This window comes from Diabrotica undecimpunctata, chromosome 3, assembly GCF_040954645.1.
Source record: "Diabrotica undecimpunctata isolate CICGRU chromosome 3, icDiaUnde3, whole genome shotgun sequence".
NCBI lineage: Eukaryota > Metazoa > Arthropoda > Insecta > Coleoptera > Chrysomelidae > Diabrotica > Diabrotica undecimpunctata.
The window spans coordinates 166,445,610-166,466,664 of NC_092805.1; the positions used below are offsets into that span (position 1 = coordinate 166,445,610).

Below are 21,055 nucleotides of genomic sequence, written 5' to 3' on the forward strand. Positions count from 1 at the left end.
GTGGCTTATTAATTCTAACATTTTTAGGTATAATTAATTATTTGGATCACCAATTAAATTTGAGGAACCTCTTAATGGCAAACCTAGTTCCGCAAGAAATAGTATGACGTCAAGATAAACTGTTAACAATTCCCGTCAGGTTTGAATTTCGTTTTCCATTTTGTTTCAAATATAAATTATCTGCTCTTGTGATATTTTTCATACTATTTTCCAATTGTCTCCATTTTAAATAGCAACTTTTGTAGTTTGCACTACTTTCGTGCTCTGAAATTCTACTATATAAATTTCTATAACAAATTTTTGGTCCCCAATCAATAACTTACATAATGCAGATCTTTGTGAAAAGGGGATTGTCGTCAATAGATGACATGGAAAATAAAAAAGACATTTTTTGCTATGATTCCATACTAGCCAGTCACGATATACATACTCATTATTTTGCATATTACACCTTAAAACATATTTTGATAATGAAGTTCCATACATATCATCTGGGAATACACTGGGATTATTTTCATGTTCTTGTTTAACTGCATTTTTAATTTGATGGTCAATAGTATTGATAAGTAAAGTCATATTAAATGACTTTTCGGAAAATTTTGAAGTGAAAATTGAAACGTCAAAAATAAACTTATTTTAAACTTAAATTGAGGCTTATTCCCATTGTAAAAAGTAATTACAATAAGATGTCACACATATTTGAAAAAAAATTTCGTTTGATCAGGGAATTTATATGCTATTTGTAGTTTTCCAAAAAGCCTAAAATAGCATACCATTAAACAATTATGTACATTTCAACATCCTTTATGCATGATCCGTTTCCGTTTGTTTCCGTCCAGCATCCAAGGCTTTTTATTGTGATTGCCAGACTAATTTTTTTTTTTTTTCGTGTGCCGGGGAACTATCCTGGCGACCTAACTCTCCTCCTTTCTCAACCGGACTTAGTAAAGGCTACAGAGGAGTTTACTAAAAGAACAGCTTTGTTTAAACACAAATATACAAAGACGTTATAAAGAATTATAAATATATCAATGAAAGCATTGGGTTCACAAAATTGAATAGCTTATATTAATGAGAAACTCCAATATCGTAATTGCCAATACAACAATTCCAAAAATCTTTTATTCATATCGATAGAGCATCTGCAATGAAAGTAGTAAACTTCTATGAGGTTTACTGACTTTTATACCTCAAAATAACGAATAGTTTCTTCAGAAAACGAGATAATCCCATGTATACATACATGGACAGCTCGTGCACTAAGATACAATATAGATAATGCAGTGAAAAACAGTAAAATACCAGATCAAATAAGAGTCATCGAAATATTTAGAAGCCAGGCCAGAGCATTGGCTCACAACATTTTCTATTATCTAACATCAACAAGACACATACACAAATTGGAGAAAATCTAAAGGTATAAATGGATAAAATAAGTAAAATACAATCTTCCAAATGAGAATAGTACAAGGTTGTATAATGGTTGTTATATATCGTCAAAAGAGAGGCAAGACAAGAAGGGGAAGGAAACATCTTCTACAAGCATTAAATGAAAACCACGCCCATTTTACAGTCTATGGTGGTGAATTGAACACAAAAATTGGATTGAAATGCAATCCATCAGAATTTGTGTTTGACAATTATGGTAGCGACGGAAGAAATGAGCACTAAAAACCTTTGTTAACCTATCTCCTACAAAATAAATTAAATAAAATGAGTAGTTTCTTCTATAAAAAAAAATCAGAGGATGAACATTGGAAGTCCGGATGGGAAACGCGCAATGAAACAGACTACATCATTACAAACAAAAAGTTAATAGTTAAATATGTTACTATCTCTAACAGCTTCCCAACAGGAAGCGACCATACATAAAATAGTCCGCGCAAGAGTAGAAATTGACGTCGATAAAAAGAAATAAATTGGCAAGAAAGTAACGAAAGAAAGTCTGGCCTCAACCAAAAAATTACAGAACATAATATTCAGGTAGGAAGACCTACCGAATATGCTAACGATCGAAAAATATCATACTTTGAAGAAAACAAAAAGTACCTACAGAAGACCTACTCTATTCAGTGTCATACAAGAACTATTTAATATCTGCTTAAAACAACCACCCACTAAATTGATAAATTGATTCGTTCATAACAGAGTAAATCAAACGGACCTCGAAAACTATAGGACGATCAGTATTTTAAACCACTTATACAAATTGTTTGCTCGTAATAACTTATTGTAAATACAAGACTAGTTATTATAGCAAGTGAAAGTGATAATTCAAATAGAGGCAAAACTTTTAAATACTTTTAGTTCTGAAACTACATAAACGGACGACATTCTGAACAATTCTGATACAAATGATAAAAAAATAGAAGTCGTGCTTTTAAAGCTTCCCTCGTATCGAATTAATTAATAATAGGTACCACTGGGGAATATTACATACTTGATTATGAGTGAAATAATAAAAATATGTTTTGAATTTAATAAAAATAGAAATATAATAGAAATGAGAGTATCTGCATGCTTTAAAAGAATAATTTAAGAAAAATTCCAAAAATTTTGAGAGTAAATCAGTCCTTTGCGACATCTAGTAGGAAATTATGTAACCTAATTATAGAATTCTATTATTTTTTTCAGAAGTTATATTTTTATAAATAATTTGTTTTATTAATAAAATTTGATCGAGTAAAAGAAAAATGTTTAAATGACTGATATAAATATAATTTAATTCAAACGTTAAATATATTAAAATAATCTGTTATAGGCAACTATATGTACAATGTGTCAAAATGTCAAAAGCGAAAAGCGAATAAAAAAGAAGATTTAAAATGGTTGATAAATAATGAAAGTAGGTTTGTTATAAAATTTGTAACCGGTTTAGAAGGAGCCATATTTCACAGTAGTGCTTAAATCATACATATATTGATATATTTCTTTTTGGAAAATTAGATCCCTAACGATGGCTGACAAATTGGAAGAGTTGTACCAAAAGTACAGTCGTTTATCCAGCGCTGAAGATATTTCACAGGTTAGAACTGATACATGTGAATTTACAACAAAAAAACTTAATTTATTTATATGTTTTAGCAATCTGAAGAATATGAGGAATGTATTAAGCATAAAAAAGGTAGTGGAAGCGAGAAGAAATTGGTGGCTCAAATTATTGGTCAGTACTTCAAACATTTTCCAAAACTTGAAGAGACAGCTTTTGAAGCTATTATAGATATCTGCGAAGATAATGATCCATCGGTAATATATTAATTTAGAGTAGTTCCTAAACGTTATCAAATATGTTAGGTGTAATTGTTACATTTTATTATTTAGATTTGCACCGATTGCTTCTTCTTCTTTGAGTACAGTGTCCGACAGTGTCCAATTTAGGGGTGGCTAGCGTCCGTGACTATTTGCCAATAGTGTTACTGATAAGTCAGTCCAAAGGTTTCGGAGCTATGAATATTTCTTCTTATCAATTCCTCTTCTTCCTTTGATATTTCTGTTGACTATTAAGTGTAGTATCCAGTATCTGCTACCTCCCATTATATGCCACAGATATTCAAGTTTTCTCTTTTTTTTACCTTTTTTATCATCTTCGTCAAGTCACTTTCACCTTGTCCTAGTCTGTTTAAGACTTCTATGTTTGAGATACAATTGCTTCTATACAGGTATAATATATGATCATCATACTTACATTTTGTTGTAATACCTATTTTGTGCAAATAATTAACAAGAGTTTAGATTTGGTTAAAGTGATTTTTGTTTCTACAATAATAAATAATACTTACTTACAGAAAATGAAGTGTTTCATGACCTTGTAATTAAAAATTTTAGAAGTATCGGATTCTTGAACTAAGGATCTAATATAACTTATGTACTAGTTCAATGGCTTAATTCATAAAATTAATTACAATTGAATGAAATTTGTGTTTATTCCCAATGATTTTCATTTAAATGTGATAATAAATAAAAAATCTGGACTACAAAGCCTGGCAAATAATGCAAGAGTCATTCTAGAAGTATGGGAATGTAGATAATATTAGGCTTTGTGTTGAGCGAAAGTTTATATGAATTACCAAGAATGGGTTGTAGGAAGATGTTGTGAATATTTAATACTAAAGAATATAAAAGAATGAAATTAAGATATGTTTATACACATAAGTATCTATAGTACATGATTTTTTAACTATTCAAACTACATATAAATATGTACAGTTTGCATATAGGCTTTCATCTTTAGTGTTTATCTGTTTCTTGCAACTCCCATCCATTTGGGTCCAAGTTTTTTATTCAAATGTCCTTCTCACATTTAAGTTCTTCATTTAAGCCTTTGATTTCCAGTCTCTAGTGTAGCACTGGTTTGTTATATCTTTCATCTTTATGTCTAATGTTTACATATTTTATACATTCTTAAATTATGTCTATTTTCAACTTATTCTTCTTATTGCTTTTCTATTACTTTTTTGCTGATTTATCCTGTTGTGCTTGTTATTGCCTACATTTATCCTTCATATGTCATCACTGATAGGATGCGTTGATTATCAAATCTTGTTTTGAAGTTTTATGTACAGTAGAATCTCAATAATCTGCCACTATTGAAACAATCAAATGCTGTATCTGCTTTTACTTTTACACTTGTAGTTGGTGGCTCCAATATTTCTACTAGGTTTTCTTCTTCTTGTACTACTTTACATATTTCTTCATATGTCATAATGTGCTCTGTTTCTTTGGTCCCTTCAAACCAAGAATTTAAATATTCTTCACTTGTCTTTAAACATCTTTATGATAAATTTTGAAACCAATCGGCAATAGGTAGATAATCTTCACATTTTTTGTTTCTTTTTATACAGCATTCATTGTAGTCTTTTTCCATTGATTATGACTAGATAAGTTGGGTGAAACAGAGCGTCATGTGTGAGCAAGAGAGATCCGCTATACAGCCAGAAGAAGGGTTCATTAATGAAGAAGATTAAGTATTTTTGTTACTTTGTGTTTTATTAAAGCTTATTTTCAACATTTATATTGTTTAATTGTATTGTACTCTAGGTCTAATCCACATTCCTATCAAAATTTTTAAGGGTACTCTGATGCAAAAGGGGCTCTTTATCTCTTTATAAACACAATTAAACAACAAGAAATTCTTTAAAAAACCTGATTTATCAAATAATTGATACTGTTGATACTCAACTCATAAAGTACCATATATTCAAGCCAAGTGCTTTAGTTTCCCGTAAATATCTAGATCCTGAGTGATATTCTTCCCCTCACAAATAGTATTAGGTGATAGCAAGATTTTTTTCTTTTGTAATGTGACACCTTTATATTAAAAATAGTAATCATCATATATGTTTTTTCATATTTTTGCAGATACGAATAAGTGCAATTATGGTATTGCCTATATTGTGCAAACAATCTAAAAAACTTGTCCACAAAGTAGCTGATATTCTTATACAATTAATGATGATATTAGAAGATCAAGAATTTAACGTTACTTGTAATTCTTTGAGTCAAGTATTCAGGGCATACCCAGAAAAAACATTAAGTGTTTTATTTGTTTATATATTGAAACTTAAAGACAAACCGAGTGCCAGAGAGGATGTGGTTAAATACATATACAAGAAGTTGGTAACATTGGATCCAAAGATTACAGCTATATGTATGGAGTTACTTATAGAAGAAGGGAAGAAAATATTAGAGGTAATCATTTATTTTTCTTAAACATGTGGGATGTTTCATGTAGAAAGCACATTAGATTTATCTGAAAATAACCCATTCTGACTCAAACAACCATATGTGAGTCATATCTTCCTCAAAATCTCTCCAGTCTTCCCTATCGATCACCATCCTCTGCCTGACTCCTATTTCCATGTTTCTCATTATGTAAACTATATATAATACTTACAGCTCACTTTAGCTTCTAGTAGAACAGAAATCACTATTATCTTTACAGTACTATATAGAGTGGTCCATTAAATCAGAACACCGGAAGTGATAGTGAGCTATAAATATTTTAGACATGCAGATCTTCTATAATTGAAAGTGCTGAAACATGTCAATTTTCATTCTGAAGAATATATATACATTGTACCATTGTAGACATATCTTGTTTGTCAACCCCATTCTTTCTAGTTCTCAACCCCTTAATTTTAAATATGCAATATACAATGTGTGGCACATCATTAGAGAGAGACTTCGATAGAATATTCAAGTGTCACTGATTTTAATTTCCATCCATGAAGAAGCATTAATTGAAAATGTTAAAGGTGTTTAAAATGTTTAAAAGAAATGTTAAAAATTATGTGAAACGCCTATGTTTCACTAATGTGACACATGTTTTACCATCACATTAAAAACTACATTAAAACGAATTTTGTAATTAATAATATGGAACTATTTAACATTTATATTAAATATAATGTAAATGAAATGAACTAAATTAAGAGATTTTATAATCCATAAAGAATTTACTCATTGGTCATAATAATTAATTGACTATATGTTCAATTATAGAATGATAATTATCACTTTCTACTAAAAAGTATGGAAATATCAAAGTTTGTGTTAAAAAAATAAATACATCTTAGATTTACATCCTCATGTCCTGTTTCTGTGGAACAGGACATGAGGATTTTAACAAATGTCAAAAATTGTTAAATTGTATTCCCTTTGGAACAAAATTTGACCTGTCATACACTGATAATCATCGTCTTATTGCTAATATTTTGGGTTTTATTACAGGATTCCACTGTTACAGAGTTTTTAACTATAATCTCATTTTTAACAAACACTAAACTCACACAAACAACGACTGGACAACAGGAACTGGTTAGTGCAATCGCACAGAGAGCAAAATTGGACCAAGAGTTTGATGTAGAAGATCAGGGGACCTGTCATCGATTGATAATATGTACTGAACATGCTTTACCACTCTTCAGTGTAAGTATATTTTGAATATTAATAATAAATAATACATTCATGATTTATAAATTAAACAAATAGATCTAATCAACGAGTCATGCGACAAAATTCTGTTTAATATTCAAATATGGGTCAATGCTGGTATGCAAGAAAGATGCGGCAGAAGATAAGACTTCTTTCAAATGTGATGGATGTAAGAGGGCTTTACATATTAATTGCGCGAGTGTAACAGCCACAGAAGTAAGATGTCTTCAATTAACAGCAGATACTAGGAAACTAAAATATTTCTGTGAGAATTGTGAGCAAGGTTTACTGTTAGTAACAATTTTGAAGTATATGGTTGATGATTGAAGTAGAGAAATTTAAATGTGCCAATGAAAAATCCTTACACAAAAAGGATATTCAGATTGATCTAAGGAAGACTATTATGTGAATGAACTGAAATGCAACTCCAATGCGTCAGGTTTGCCTTTTGAAGAAATGTTTATAGAAAAAAAAACAAGAGAATTGAAAAATCTAACAATGTTATGTTGTTCAATGTTCCCCAATTCAATTCTTTAAATATTGAAGATAGGATAAAACAGATCAGACAGAATCAAAGTCGACGAAATTATGAAGCAAATAGGAAAGGATGAAACAATGGATGATTTAGTGAAAGTTATTCAAGTAGGGAAGAACACAGGTACTGTCTTATCCTCTTAGAGTTATTTTTTCCAATAATAGTGTTGTTAAGGACATTTTAAGGAATAATTAAGACTACAGAACTCAACAATCAAAATAAATAGTGATCAAACAAATATACAAAGGGATATGTTCAGTAAAGCTTGGAAAGAATTAAAAGACAGACAAAATAAATGCGAAAAAGACATAATACAGAAATGGTGTAGACCTGTGCAGACAAACCCCCAGCATAATAAAGCAGCTTGTAAACTAGAAGAAACAGTGCAATATACACAATGTTAGTGGGGGTTATAGTGACAGCCAAGGTAGCCAAAGGCTGTCCGCAGTTGGAATCTTATCTCGTCTCTTGTGGAATCTAATTGTGAATGGGCTGATGGTTAGACTCAGCAGCAGTCATAGATAAGGTGTAAAATGTCTGACTATAGAAGAACCTAAAACAGTCATTGATGAACCATTGTAATGTTACAATGATCAGGAGATTCTAAGAATTGTTTGGATAACAGTAGTTGCTAGTTCACTTAGTTCAGTGCTATCGAATGTGCACCGCGAGGAGGCGAACAAGCTTTATATCCCATAGAAATTATAGATACAATAGGTAGAGACAGAATTTTAATAAACTATTAAACACAAAAGAATGACGAAGATGGTTTATCACAAGAAAGTTGAATAAATATTGAAATGAGCCAAAAACAGAAAAAAACCATTTATGTGTGACCCAGCCCATATTTACATTCATGTGTGAAAGTTCCTGCAGAAGATCTTTCTGTATCAATAGGCCTATTTGTTATATTATGTTATTGTATCGTAGTAAAAGATATGCATTTCAAACACTCTTTATTTTAGGCATCTGTCGAGTCAACAGAGTTCGTAAAATTCTACTGTCAAGAAGTATTAGCAAAATGGGATGCGCTAGCTGACATAAAAGATGGCGAAGTATCAGTACAACCTCAACTTTTACGACAACTTGCCGCACTATCTGCTTATTGTGGTAAATTGGATACAGCATCTCCATATGTTGTCCATATTTTTGATAAATTGAAGGTAATGTATTTTTTTTAATGTTATAATTTAGCTTTTTTAATAGATCATCTAGTATGTAGATCAAAACTAACCTTTACTGAAGACTTGTTCAAAAACTTGATGGCTATGGATTATTCATAGTAGAGATATTGACCATATTTGAAAAAAAATTAAAACTGTGTAGGTATATATACCTAATATAGCCCACAAAATTTAATATCGGTTTTTAATACACCTTATAACAATATAAAAATGATGGAACTTATGTTACATTCAAAATTTCACTCCAAAACGCTGATATTGTCACGTGATCGCTAGAATATTCCTTTATCTCAAAGCTGATACTATGTTGGGACATACCAATATCAATCCCCTTCATCAACATGTCTTGTCTTAGTGTCTTCTGTCCCATGTCCAGATCTTCCTTGGTCATCTCCACTTACTCTTGCAAATTAGCAATTTTCTTATTAGGTTATTAACGCCTCGACGTTGGACATGCTCGAACCATCTTAACCATATGCTCTTTCATTTTGGCATCAATTGGTGCCACTCTTAGACTTCCCCTATTATACTCTTTCTTAATTGTATCACAGAATATACCACCCAACAAGAAGCGAAAGCTTTGTCTTCATGTTCATAGGACAGACATTTCGGAGAGAGAATGACAGTTGTACACTAAGAAAACTAGTAAGGAAATAACCCATATATCAATTCTGTACTGGTAAGTAAAAAGGTCTTAAGTCAAAAATATCGATTTTGTTTTTTTAACTGAACAACTTAACATGCTAAAAGTATTTTAGTACGTTAAAAAACCGATAAAAAGCGATTGAATTTCAAAGTTAATTTCAAAAAGGTACTAAAAAATTTATCAAAATCGATATTTTTGACTCAAGACCGTTATACTTATTAATACAGAATTATATTTTTGAAATGTCTATTAACTTTGTCTTAGGTTGCTTTTTTTTGTATCCTTTTGAGGAATTTCTTTGAATGTGAATATCTATTGACCTCCAACACCACGATATTAAAATAAAATATAAAATAAATTAAAATAAAAACTATCGCTCCTTGCTTAGACCATAAGAAAGCTATGCTTTCCCTCCTCGGTCACTTCCGTAGTGCCATATCCCGTTTTTTGTAAATATTGCCTTAATAAGTTTGAATTTTAGCGTCATTACAATTAGTGTTCTAAGAATGGTTTGTTATTTTAGCGGTACATGCCCCTACCACCAGAAGATGGGAATATAGACGATATGCCAAATTTAGACTTCACTTCTGTAGAATGTTTACTCTACGCCTTCCACAGACTAGCAAGACAGTCACCCGATTTCCTGACAGCAGATCCAGCCGTGCACAGAGATTTTAAATCTAGACTAAATTACTTTTCCAGAGGAGTGGCTGGTTGTTTACGATCTCTCGAAAAAGTGCAGGAGAACGAAAAGAAGGACGATAAAAAAATTAAATTGGCGCCGGTAATGTTGGCTAACATCAATACTTTGATTAAAGATTTGCTTCATCAGACTCCTATCTATAAATGCAACGTTCAGTTGTCATTTAGAAGTGCCAGCAGTAGTTCTAAGAAGGTAAGTTCTAGCATATTGTTAAAAATTGTATAAGTCCTCAACTGAACTTCCAAATAGCTTAGTGACAGGCGCTGAATTATCTCGAAGTTCGGGGCGTTGAGTAGAAATCCCCAGAACCGCCTCGAATTGGTTTTGATATAAAAGACCGCTTGAGAGTCAGTTGTAAAATAAATTTCAAGAAAATCGTTTGGTTTGTAAACATTTAAATTAATTATATGTATAAATAATTCGAACCGTAACTCTTGTTTATGTGTGGAAACATATATGTGTTGCGAAGAATCGACAAGCAACAAGAAATGACGTTTACAGTGAAGACGAGAAAGCTGGAATACTTCAGACAAAAATATCATCTTCAGGGACAAGAAGAAACTCATTGATGCAAAACCTACGTAAGTGGTTTGGTCTGACATCTGTAGAGGTTTTTAGACTAGTCCAATTCCGTTGAAATTATTCGAAGACAATTTGATACACCATGTAACTACAGTAGTTTTCCGTTGTACTCGTTAAGACTATTGTTTCGTTTATTGTTTTGAATTCTTTTACATTTCCATATTTGCCATTTTCAAGATTCTACTTCATAATGTCCTTTTTAAATCTGTCATCTCAGGTTCAAAATTTGATAATATTTTGCGACTCTTGTAGAGGACAAAGTAAAAATTACAGTTTTCCGTTCCTTTATTATCTAGTTCAGACAGAAGAACGGTTTGAGTTTGTGAAAGTAATTTTTCCCATCAGGACATTCCTATGTAGAGTGCAACCGGGACAGAATTTTAATTAATAACAAAGCTTATACGGAAACTCCGGATGATTGGAGAGAAGTTCTCCGCAACAGTAAAGTGAAACTGAAACCGTTTTAAGTGTTGTACTGAGGGAAAGATATCAAATTTCTGAATTGGGCTAAGCATTTCTCCAACAAGTATCCCAAAAAATGCCCAATGCCTACGAGACCTATTCGGGGGTTGGAAATCAGAAAAATAGCCCTCAATTTATCTTTCACAAGAATACCTATTCTGGGTTATTTGCAAGCTTGCTGTTTGAGTACAAAGTTAAACGAAACCCGAAAAGAAATTTAAGGAAAGCTCATAATAATGTACAACGACCCACTTCCGGTCAAAGCTGCTAAGTTACAAGATCTTCTCCACTTATATTTCTCTCACCAAATATTTGGAAAAAGTAAACTATAGAAAGTTAGGTAGGTATAGTTAAACTATAGAAAGGTATTGAACAGGGGAAGGTACTGGGGAAGAACGTTCATGATCCATGCCGGCACCAGAGAAAAACCGAACACAGAGAAGCGACAGTCCTTTGAAGTTACGTGTCCAAGCCGCCAATGACAGCTAACAACCAGAAAATTAATAGTCAGTGGGCATATCACACAATATAAATTCTTAAGAGCGTAGGCGCAAAATTTCGTGCCAATGTTTTTTAAATGCATTCATTTTTTTCGAATCCTGAAAAAACTAATAAGTATTTTTGAAAAATTTAAACGCAGAATGAAAGACTACATTATTACTGATTGGCCCGAAATTTTGCGCCTACGCTCTTAAGCGAAACAAAGAAATTACTAAAAATCTTAAAATTACAACAGAACAAGACTTCAAAATTGCAAAAACATGGTTGCAAATAAACAAACTTACATTAAATTATGAAAAAACTAAATAGGTACTCATCTACTTTTTGCTATATACAAAAGTTGTCTGCCAATTTTTAATTCGTTAAATATAAATAACAAAGATCATTGAAGGTACTGCGTCATGCGCCAATGTTTTTCTTCTATTTCCTTTTACAATAACATTATCTTCAAAATGCAGTTCACAAATCCTATAATTATTATAAAGTGAATCCATTTTGAATAACAAATCTTCTCGTCTGCAAGCTTCTATCCACACTTTGGCACTACAAATTTTTAACAGAACAAATTTTAAACAAAGTACTTTTTCTGTATTTATAAATAATACTTTATTACTTACAACTATAAGAGTATTAGTATATTCTAAGTATATTGTAAGTAATGAAATATTTAACTTTTGTCAATATCTAATCTTAATAAATTTACAGTTTTCTCCTGATTAAGTCACAAAAATGTCACTAAATATTGAGATATGCAACAAATAAAGTTTTAATATTTTTTATTTGTAATTCCCATTTAAAACTCCTAAATATTTTATGTACTTCGATCCATATATTTGATCTTTTTTATTTATATTTAACGAATTAAAAATTGGCAAACAACTTTTGTATACAGCAAACAGTAGATGAGTACCTATTTAGTTTTTTCATAATTTAATGTAAGTTTGTTTATTTTCAACCATGTTTTTGCAATTTTGAAGTCTTGTTCTGTTGTAATTTTAAGATTTTCCCAATTATCGGTCTAATTATGTTTCCAACAATTTTTCGTTTGAGCATTTTAGTAATTTCTTTGTTTCGTTTAAAAGCGTATTCGCAAAATTTCGGGCCAATGCTTTTTAACATTTTTTTTTGGAATCCTGAGAAAACTAACCAATATTTTTGAAAAATTTAAACACAGAATGAAAGATTACATTATTACCGAGGGCCGAAAGTCCCTTAGAATAAACAAAAAGTTTTTTTTAATGAGATATTTGAAATTAAAAATCACACTAAATTTTCTCTTTTTTTTTTCACCCCTGTAACTTATTAAAATAAACATTATAGAAGTTTTCGGGGACTTTTGGCCCTCAGTAATAATGTGGTCTTTCATTCTGCGTTTAAATTTTTCAAAAATACTTATTAGTTTTTTCAGGATTCGAAAAAAATGAATACATTTAAAAAACATTTGCCCGAAATTTTGCGCCTACGCTCTTAAATCAAATAGGAAATCTAAATAAACTTATTCCTTTTCCTGTCACAGATGAACATCCGCGAATCGCACAAATATATCCAGACATTTTAAATATAAATTAAACTTTTAACTATAAACTATAACTATAACCTTTTAACTATAAATAAATTATATAAATGGTCAAATGCACTTGTTGTGTCGAGTATTTACCATAGACGCCTACGGACTATCGAAAACAACCAGAATTAAAGAATAAGCACGTGTTTTTGACAGTTAAACAACCAGAATCGGGCATGCTTATACAAAAATGGTACACGCTTTTGGACCGTTGTGTCGCTTCTATGTGTGTTCGGTTATTCTGTGCCGACACACTCAATTTTTTGTATGATGTTTCGCAAATAAAATATTTTTTGTCTTCTCTTGATTTTTCCTCTGTAAACATGTCAACGTACCACTGAAAATTTAATTTGAAACATTAAATTTCGATTTCCATGCTCTTTGTTTTTCCCCCTGACTCCTCATTTTGTACTATTGCCGATATAAAATAACTTTCTATATGTCACATTTGGAAACAGAATCGACTGTACTAGGTGTAGAAAATATATTTTTTAAATTTAATATCTTAGCAACAATACATCGCTCTAGTATTGCTGCAGTATATCAAATGTCAAAATAATCAGAAAAAATAAAGTCATTTCATATTTTTTTTAGGAGGCAGATGAACCATCAACCGTTCAAAAGAGACACACTCCTATACAATTTGATTCTAGTAACGGTTCTAATAATAAACAGATGCGATTTAATAAAAGTTCTGAAAGCATGAAGTTGTACAAGCCACCTAGTGGGAAATTCAGCAATAATTTCAAAAGTTACAGTAAGTAAACCTTTATGTATGACTTTTAAATTTACATTATATGTTACAATTATACATGATTGCGAAAAAGTCTTGCAACGAGTCTTTGAAATAAATAAACTTTTAATTGTGAAATTGTGTGATACGAAATGACATTGTTTTCTGCATTTTTTAGAGGATCTTTAAAGTTTGTATGACGTCACCGTTTCCTGTATCGCCGGCATTTTGTTTTTTTTTTTAATAGCAACGTTGGTTGAGTGATATCACAGAAAACCTTATTCTTCCACTTTTGAAAAATTCTACTCACGTAACATAATGAATATCTAATTAAATAAATTAATGAAATTTATTCAAAAAATGTTATAATTACAAAATGTTAAAATCTGAAGTTTATCAGAAGATATTTTCTAATTTTTGCATTCCTTAACCGTCTCATCTGGTGTCTTAAAACGATTACCGCGTAATGTGTTTTTGATCCTCTTACAAACGTTCTTGAGCCATATGATTACAAAAATAAATTGATTGCTCAATGTTACGATGGTGCAAGTGTAATGGCCGGCTCTTCAAACGGATTGCAATCAAAAATTCAAGTAGATGCTCCAAAATTTTTTTTACAAATTGTTGCGCTCATAGATTAAATTTAGTTTTGCAAGACGGCTCAAAATGTATTAGAAATTGTAGGATATTTTTTGTGAAACTTGTGTTGTATCCCAACAAATTATGAAACTAGATGGACTTCAAAATCGAAAATTGTAATAGTTCTTAATTCAAAATGTAATGAGTTAATTTCAGTTTTCAATCAAATTATCGAAGACGAAAATTCGGGAGCCGAATCTATAAATGGTGCTTGAGGATTTAAAAAATTTTGAGTTTGCTTTTCTTCTTTGCCTTTATAACGAAATATTTAATATCACTGACAAATTGTACAAAATTTTACAATTAAAATGTGTATTAATAAATTTGTGTCAAAAAGAAATCGATACAGCTTTGGGAAGAATAAGACAACTTCGTAACGATCAGGCTTTTAATAATTTATTTTCTGTGGCTGAAACAAGGATATCAGAATTTAATTTAAACACACCTAAAATACTGAAAGAGTCGTCAGATGTGGACCGCATTACAAAATATAAAGCTTTAATTTTGAAGGTATCTAGTTTTCGGATGAATAGTGGTCGGGGACGATTCGAAAGGGATTGTGCCGGGGGTGTGTGTGTCATTGCTCTAAACACAATACAATATATATACACTGCGCATCATTAAAAAGAGGCCACCTAGAATTTTATAAGTATTTTTCAATAATTTTAAGTTTATGCAATTTATTCTATTGTAAATAAACTCCCATAATGCAGAAACACTTTTATGCACCGCCACTGGGTCCTGACAGGTCAATTAAGGGTAATAAGTTCGCAAAATTGATATCAGTTTTACGACTTCGAAGAATGCACGTGTTGTTTGTACGTTGTTTTTCTTGGAATATGGCTGTTCTGTTTTTCAAAAATCTTTCATTAGTGTCCATTTGTTCAAAGAGTGAACGTGTGCAATTTTTAAATTTAAAACTATTGCTGAGAGATTTGCTACATCTGTTCAAATTGTTACTTTGATTGATAATGTAATGAGTCAAAGGGAACTGGCACAGACAACTTGGAGTCAGTCGTTGTATGGTCCAAAAAACATACCGACGATTTGTAGAGACTGGATCTTACTAACGACGACCAGGATCAGGCGTGAGAAGAGTAACGATGGCTAGAGAAGACCGTTCTTTACAACGCACTTCTTTGCAAAATCGGTTCTTTACGACTAGAGCAATCCAAAACCGTTTTCAAAATGCTCACGGGTGGACATTAAGCTCTTTTACAGTGAGAAGAAGGTTGAGGGAATTTTGTCTAAGGCCTCGCTGCTTAGCAACAGGACCTTTGTTAACAGCAGCATATCGATAACGCCGAGAGTTTGCTAGAGACCAAGAGCATTGGACGATAGAAGATTGGAAAATTTTTTTGTTTGGTGATGAGTCCAGAATGGCTCTCTATGGATCAGACGGTCTCATCAAAACGTACAGCAGACGTGGGGAACGATACGCTGCTTGTGTTCGACGAGCACGTATTGCTTTTGGAGAAGGCTCTGTAAAGTTTTGGCAGACATTTCATTCGAAGACCGTGCTGATCTCGTGTTTATTAATAAAGGAGCGTTGAATGTTCACCGATATATTACCGAAATTCTAGACGGGGTACGTCTAGACATGGGTTTTGCTGGGTTTGTGGGCGAAAACTTTATTTTCATGCAAGACAACGCGCGGCCACACGTAGCCAGGATGGTAACGCAATACCTGGAAACCGTCGGTGTGCCAAAAATGAATTGGGCATCTCAAAGCCCAGCTTTGAACCCGATTGAGCATGTTTGGGACAAACTCAAACGAAGAGTAAGAAACATAATACCTGCTCCAATAAATCGTGAGTAGCTTCGATTGGCGCTCATGGAAGAATGGGAAGGTTTTCCTCAAAATAACATCCAGAATTTAATCAATTCAATGTCAATGTAAAATCATCATTTTGGTTTAAGTTTTTTTTTGACATTGTTTATTTAAGTAATGGTTGCATACTGCTTTGGAACATATTCTTAAACATTACACAAACATCTAATGACAATCAATTTTTTGTAGGGTTTTTAAAAATTAAGATATGTCCAAGAAATATGTGTCGCCTATCCGCATACTGCGGTCACGAGCCGCCACTGTTTCATAAGCTACAAAAATGTTTCTTACACTTTTTTTCGTTAGATGCATAGTTTTTACGTTATTCGCAAAAAACGTCCGAAAAGGTTGTTAAAACTTTCGAGCAACCCTGTACAATATACTTTTAGTTAAATTTTACCCGACCTCTAGCTTACACCCCGAGAGAGGGGCTACAGGTAGTTGCGGACAGATTACAGTCTCATCACAACATCTTTACAATAAGGATGCTAGTTTTTAATTTATACTTACGAAATATTTTACATGTGCCTTTTTTTATATCTTCAATACAGTTTAGTTTTAGTGATTTGTTTTTGTATTACGTGAAATTCTAATAAGATTTAACTTACATCCCCTACAAAGGTGTCATTTTTTAATGAAAATGGCAAATTTTCAATCAACGAATACCTAACTCAAAAAGTTAATTTTCAGAAAAATATAAAACATTTTTTGCTTAGAATTAGGGCCTCCATTATTTTGACCAAAACAATTTTTACCATCGAGAAGGGGTGGGAACCACCCCCCAAGATAAAAGCATATTTTGGCGTAGAGTATACTTTGCTTCTTGAGCGATTTTCTACTTACTGTGAAAATATCAAGTAAATTGATGCATTAGGACGGAATTCTAGGCCAAATACTATTATATTTCTATCTATAATACACTTTTTATCTTAATATTTGGTATTTTTTAGATCATCCACGTGGCAGTGGTAGAGGAAGAGGCGGAAGAGGAAAGAGAGGTTCGAGAGACTGGAATTACTAGGATTTTTGCTACATTTTTACGTTTATTCAAACTTTCCATAGCTTTGAAAAAGTCGAGTTGCAACATTAATAAATTGATGGAATAGCGTTCACGTTCTAGTGAGTAGAACTATTAACGAGTGCGCTCTTATAAGTAATGAATTTTTCTATCGTATTTATAGGTATTTTTAAAAGGACCTTTTCAAAATTAATTTCTTACGTCAACTCCTGTAACCTTTTACCGAAAACAATTTTGTTTTGGAAATTATCTCCAATTTTGGAGTAATCTTCCTAAACAAAACAACCAGTATTATAGTTAATCTTTAATCTAACCAATCCATGATGTTGATTGTATTTCTAGTATTGTGTTTGTTGTGATTTTGTTTCGAAATTTATTTAGCAAAGTTGAACTATCTTTCCTTTTGTTTTGATTACGAATTCTCGTTTTTTTTTCTGGTGATTTTATATTAAGCTACCTTTTTTCCTTTTCTGCAATGTTATCTTTCGTAAACGTTCTAATTTAGGTACTTTTCTGTAAGATTAGTTAAAAAAAACAATGATTAAACATGTTTGTTTTATATCAAATAGTTCCAAACTATATTTATAAAAAATTTCCATTATATGTTTACTTACACATGACATATTTCACCACGATTTGGTCAAAGATGTCGTGTATAACAGTACATTTGCAACATAGCTGCATATGTACTGTTTATTGGATAAGTGCCAAAATGGAAAGGTTTTTCCTTATTTACTTACCCATCCGACAGCACTTTTAGATAATCCGTAACTCATGTTATGGATTAAATATTGTTTTAAATAAAATACGATAGAACTTTCATTACTAAGAATTCACTTATTTCACTTTTTTTTCTAGGTAAAACATGTACGATTTTGTTTGACGTAATATATTTTGTTCTATGACATTTTTTTTATTTTTTTTTTTTACAAAAATCAATCCAGGTCAAATATTTTTTAACATCAATTCATGTGCTTCATTATTGCTTCTTGAATCTACACTCACCGGCACGAAAAACGGAGCACTTGCATTTTTAAAATAAACTCCTGGACATAATTAACACACCACTTTAATTAATCTAAATATTTACAATATGAATACAAAATAAAACTAAGTTCCATTGAAATAATAATAAACACCTACAAATAAGTCCAACATGACTTTATCATGACCTTAATTTGCCTTATTGTTTCTTTAAAAATTTGTTTTTGCCCGAAATAGCTAGCATAACTCCAAATTGCAAAAAGAAAAAAATCAGTAAAAAATGCATCTAGGTCAACACTACTACCGTGTAGGCCCCGCTCTACTTCTTATGACTGCATTTATGCGTCGAGGCATGCTTGATATCAAATTTTCAACAAAAGCTTACGGAATATTCTCCCAACTATCAATAACGGCTTCAATGAGTTGGTTGTGATTGGCAATATGGGTCTACGACTTCGAATTTTTTTTTTATATAGTCCCATAGAGATGCTCTATAGGATTCATGTCCGGACTGCTAGGTGGCCACTCTAATAATGGAATATCAACATCATTTAGGTAGGCAATAACCTGTCGAGCCACATGAGGACGAGTGTTGTCTTGCATGAATAAAAAATTAGGTCCAAGAAACGGAGCAAAAGGCATTACATGTTCGACAATAATGTTGTCTAAGTAATAATGGGCATTCATAGACCTCGTACGTATGGGGACCAACTCCGTACGAGCTTCAAAACAAATTCCCCCCCAAAACATTTTAGAGCCACCACCAAAAGGTACATTAGGAGAGATATCTTCTTCTTCTTGTGCCACTCCTATCGGAGATTGGAAATCGTCAAGGATATCCTGAACTTAAAAATTCATTAGTGGTACAGCCAAACCACTCTCTCAAATTACGCAACCATGACATTCTTCTACAGCCTGGATTCCGTTTTCCTTGCATTATATTTTGAAGTAATGCGTATTTATGTCCTCTCATCAGGTGCCCAAATATTCGAGTTTTCTTCGTTTGATCGTTGACAAAATTTCTGGGTCTTTTCCTATCCTACGCATTACTTCAAAGTTTGTGACTCTTTCAACCCAACCTATCTTCAGCATTGGACGGTAGCACCACATCTGGAAAGTTTCAATATTTTTTATGTTGTTCTGTTTGAGAGTCCAGGCCTCTACACCGTATAATAGCGTGTTAAATACGTAGCCCCTTAGCATTCTTAATCGTAGAGGGATGCTTATATCTCTGTTGCAGAAGAATTTCCTCATCTTTATGAAGGTGGCCCTGGCAATTTCGATACGTCTTTTTATTTCATTGTTTTGGTCTCCAGTTTCGTTTATTGAAGTCCCCAAGTATTTGTAACTTGATACTTTTTCAATTTGAATGTCGTTTATGCTAATATGTGCTGGTTGTGTCATGTTCTCACTGAAGACCATATACTTGGTTTTTTTGATATTGATACTTATGCCATAATTGCTGCAGGAAATATTTATATTTGTAAGTAATCGTAGTAATTCTTCTACTGTTCTTGCAACTAGTACAGTGTCGTCTGCGTATCGAATATTATTTACAACCTCTCCATTGATTATGATTCCTTCGTTTGCTTGCAAAAGGGTTTCCTGGCAGATGCTTTCACTATAAACATTAAATAGCAGCGGTGACAAAATGCATCCCTGTCGTACTCCTCTACGTATTTATATTGCTTGTGATATCTCATTTTCTATTTTGATGTTAGCTTTCTGATTCCAATATAGATTGAGAATTATTCGCAGATCTTTATTATCTATGTCCTTTCTTTCAAGAATGTCTCTTAGCTTATCATGGCGTACTCTGTCATACGCTTTTTCAAAATCGATAAAACATGCATGTACTTCCTGATTAACGTCTAGGCATCTTTGTGTAAGAACATTCAAACCGAAGAGAGCTTCTTGAGTACCTAGTCCCTTTCTGAACCGCATCTGTGTATCACATCTGAATCCAACTTTTGATAAACTTGGTTGTGGATGACTTATGGAAATATTTATTTATTTAAAATATCTTTATGAGATATTGCAGCTGGCAAACCTTTCTCCTCGACTTGGCCAGACACGACCATCTGAAGCTTTTATCAGCCTTGCAAAATTCAATCTCTGAACCCTGTGCTCTGTGGTAAGCAAGGGTTTTTTGGCCGGTTTCCTGTTGCTCAATTCTGCTTCATGTAAACGTCTTCTAACTGTTCGAGACTATATCGCGACATTTAGAACATCTGCCAGTTCATTTTTTAGCAAATTGCTGGTGACTCTCCTATCTCTGAGAGCACGTTGTCTCAAAAAACGATCATCAATTTGATTAGTGCAACGTTGTCGCTCTTGCCCTGGTCTTCGATGGTACGACCTCCATTGAATATCCTTCATCTAGGAGAGTCGATGCTCGCACTGCCTCCTCCATTGACAAATTTCTTAGGCGGTTCGTTTTTTTTATTTGATTTTTATGCAAACGAACTTCCAAACATGCATGTGATGAAAAATATCACAATAAAAAGCTTATTTCTCACAAGCACTTTGCTTTAATCGGCACTTTTTATGAAAATTTTAACTCAATTTTAGTATAAAACGAAGTTTAATACAAATTATTGTTAAAACAAGACTATTATTAGCTTACATAACAACTGTCACTATCAAACAAGGTCCATAGGCAACTTGTCGTACAGTAAATTATCAATAAAGATTATTGAGAAAAGTATGAGTGGTGCATTAATTTTGTCCAAGAGTTTAA

The 21,055-nt window shown here is 32.2% G+C and overlaps 1 protein-coding gene across 1 annotated transcript; it reads left to right on the forward strand.

Annotated features, from left to right (window-relative positions):
* Nucleotides 1-2,809: 2,809 nt before the first annotated feature.
* Nucleotides 2,810-18,238, forward strand: LOC140437761 (apoptosis inhibitor 5-like). The gene is made up of 8 exons (XM_072527470.1): nucleotides 2,810-3,025; nucleotides 3,085-3,246; nucleotides 5,359-5,688; nucleotides 6,730-6,927; nucleotides 8,434-8,631; nucleotides 9,822-10,193; nucleotides 13,705-13,867; nucleotides 17,264-18,238. Exons 1-8 carry the CDS (start codon nucleotides 2,957-2,959, stop codon nucleotides 17,332-17,334), a joined length of 1,563 nt encoding a protein of 520 aa, XP_072383571.1. The 5' UTR covers nucleotides 2,810-2,956; the 3' UTR covers nucleotides 17,335-18,238.
* The last annotated feature ends 2,817 nt before the right edge of the window (nucleotides 18,239-21,055 follow it).